The 1,865-nt window shown below is 37.1% G+C and overlaps 1 protein-coding gene across 1 annotated transcript in view; it reads right to left on the bottom strand.

The window, feature by feature from the left end:
• The window catches only part of EEF1AKMT2 (EEF1A lysine methyltransferase 2), a 125,454-nt gene that overhangs the window by 10,625 nt on the left and 112,964 nt on the right, over nucleotides 1–1,865 (bottom strand). The window contains exon 4 of the mRNA XM_069101749.1: nucleotides 165–279. Within this exon, the coding sequence (XP_068957850.1) occupies nucleotides 165–279 (115 nt within the window). The remainder of the gene's footprint in view (nucleotides 1–164; nucleotides 280–1,865) is intronic.

The raw sequence follows: 1,865 nt of genomic DNA, 5'->3' as shown, positions 1-1,865 counted from the left end.
CGCTGATGAGATTATCGAACAGTGAAGTTTTATCAAACAAGATCTTACTGCTTTAGACACAGAGGGCCAATACTGCAGTTTTTTTTTAAAAGACCATTTAAAAGTTTAAAAAAGTTTAAAAAAGAAAAAGACCATTCTATTACAAAGACACTAAAAATACCAACCAGTTCAACTAGAAAGATCCCATTTCCAGTTCCAATGTCAAGCACTGAAGCATCCAATGGGATCTTGAACTTTTCCATCCACTTGATTAATCGGTTCATACTTTCTTCTCCAAACCTGTCAGGGAAAAAAAGATTCAAGCAATAAAAAATCTAGAAGGCCTATAACAATGGTAACAACTAAATTCTAACCAATTGATGAAAAACACATTTGCAATCAGGACTTCTTTTAATTCAAACTGAAAATGTGGAAGAAATAAGTTTCCAATGTTGGCATAGCTGTTACAACTCAAACTTCAGCCTCTGTGATATGTGAGAGCAGGCACCCTGAAGGATAAGAGGGCAGACTGGGCAGAGACTAGGTAATTATGACAATTAATGTTTTCTAGGTCACTGATATTTTTACAATTTGGGACCTGTTTCACATTGAAGAATGAATAACCACCAGATGGCAACAATTTAAAATCACTCAAGACAAAGTCAAACCTGAGATTTTAAAACAAATCACAAAGACGACTACTCTTTCAGAACCCCCAAGGACTTCAAAAGCTATCATTATTGTAAGTAATAATTAACAGAATTACAGAAGCACAAAGTTGGAAGGGATGCTGGGGAACATATGGCCTAACCCATACCTAATATCACTGTAGACACAAAAGCCTCTGAAAGACTTAGGAACTCTGGTCAGCACAATGACCAAGCACAATTCTAAAGTACTCATGCTGCCCGCCTAGTGAGACAAAAAAGAGATGGCCACAAGAATGCAGATTGACAGAGATTTTCTAGGAGAGGACCAGTGAGGGAACTATTTTGCTTGACATATAAATATGTATGTGTCTGTGTGTGTTAACAATGGAAGTTTTGTTTTCTTCTCAATGGGGGAAGTGGGAAGAAAGTAAGATTTTTGAAAAAATAAAATTTAATGTAACTAAAGATGGGAAAAGCTTAGGGCAAGAGCTATAAATCAAATGAAAGTACATGTGCAAATTCAATTTATAAATCTCAAGAGTCCTAGATTTAGCTATCAACTCTGTCATCCAAAGCATCAGATACCCTTCATAGCTTTATGTCAGCTGCCAATGTGATAAGAACATCATCCCATCTCTGCCAGGGATTCTTCATCTGGGGTCAATGAACTAATTTTTAAAAAATATTTGTCTAAATGCATTTCAATATAACTTTTCTTTTGTAATCCTATGTATTTTATTTTGTGCACTGAAAATCCATTATACTGGGAGGGAATCCACAACCTTCATGAGACAGCCAAGGAGGGCTCCATAACATGAAAAAGGTTGAGAACTCCTGACTATGCCTTTATCCAAGAAAACTGATAAAAAGTGATAAAAATGTTAATAGTGCCAAAGACAGGTCACTAAGAGACCTTTACAAACTGACAATGAATCCAGGAATGCTTCTTCTTTGGGGTTAGTCAGTCCACCTGTTCCAAATCTACTTAAACTGGTGTAGCAGCAAGCACCCCAAGGGTCCTCAGGGTTTGCAGCCACCACAGGTTCTTGGATCTGCTTTGTTAAAGGAAAGCAACTCAAAATGGGTTAACAAGCTTACTTTAATCAGTCAGACCATATATCGTTTACCTTGTTCGGGGGAACAGGTCAGCACCCCGAACTTCAAAGTACACAAACAGAATTATCAAGACAGAAACAGATCAAGTAGACAGATTTCCGAACTGTCCAACCATTACAT

This window comes from Petaurus breviceps, unplaced genomic scaffold (genome assembly GCF_028583685.1).
Source record: "Petaurus breviceps papuanus isolate PSGF00001 unplaced genomic scaffold, PetGlider_PUasm1.0 490, whole genome shotgun sequence".
NCBI lineage: Eukaryota > Metazoa > Chordata > Mammalia > Diprotodontia > Petauridae > Petaurus > Petaurus breviceps.
This window is presented reverse-complemented; position numbering and strand designations above follow the sequence as displayed.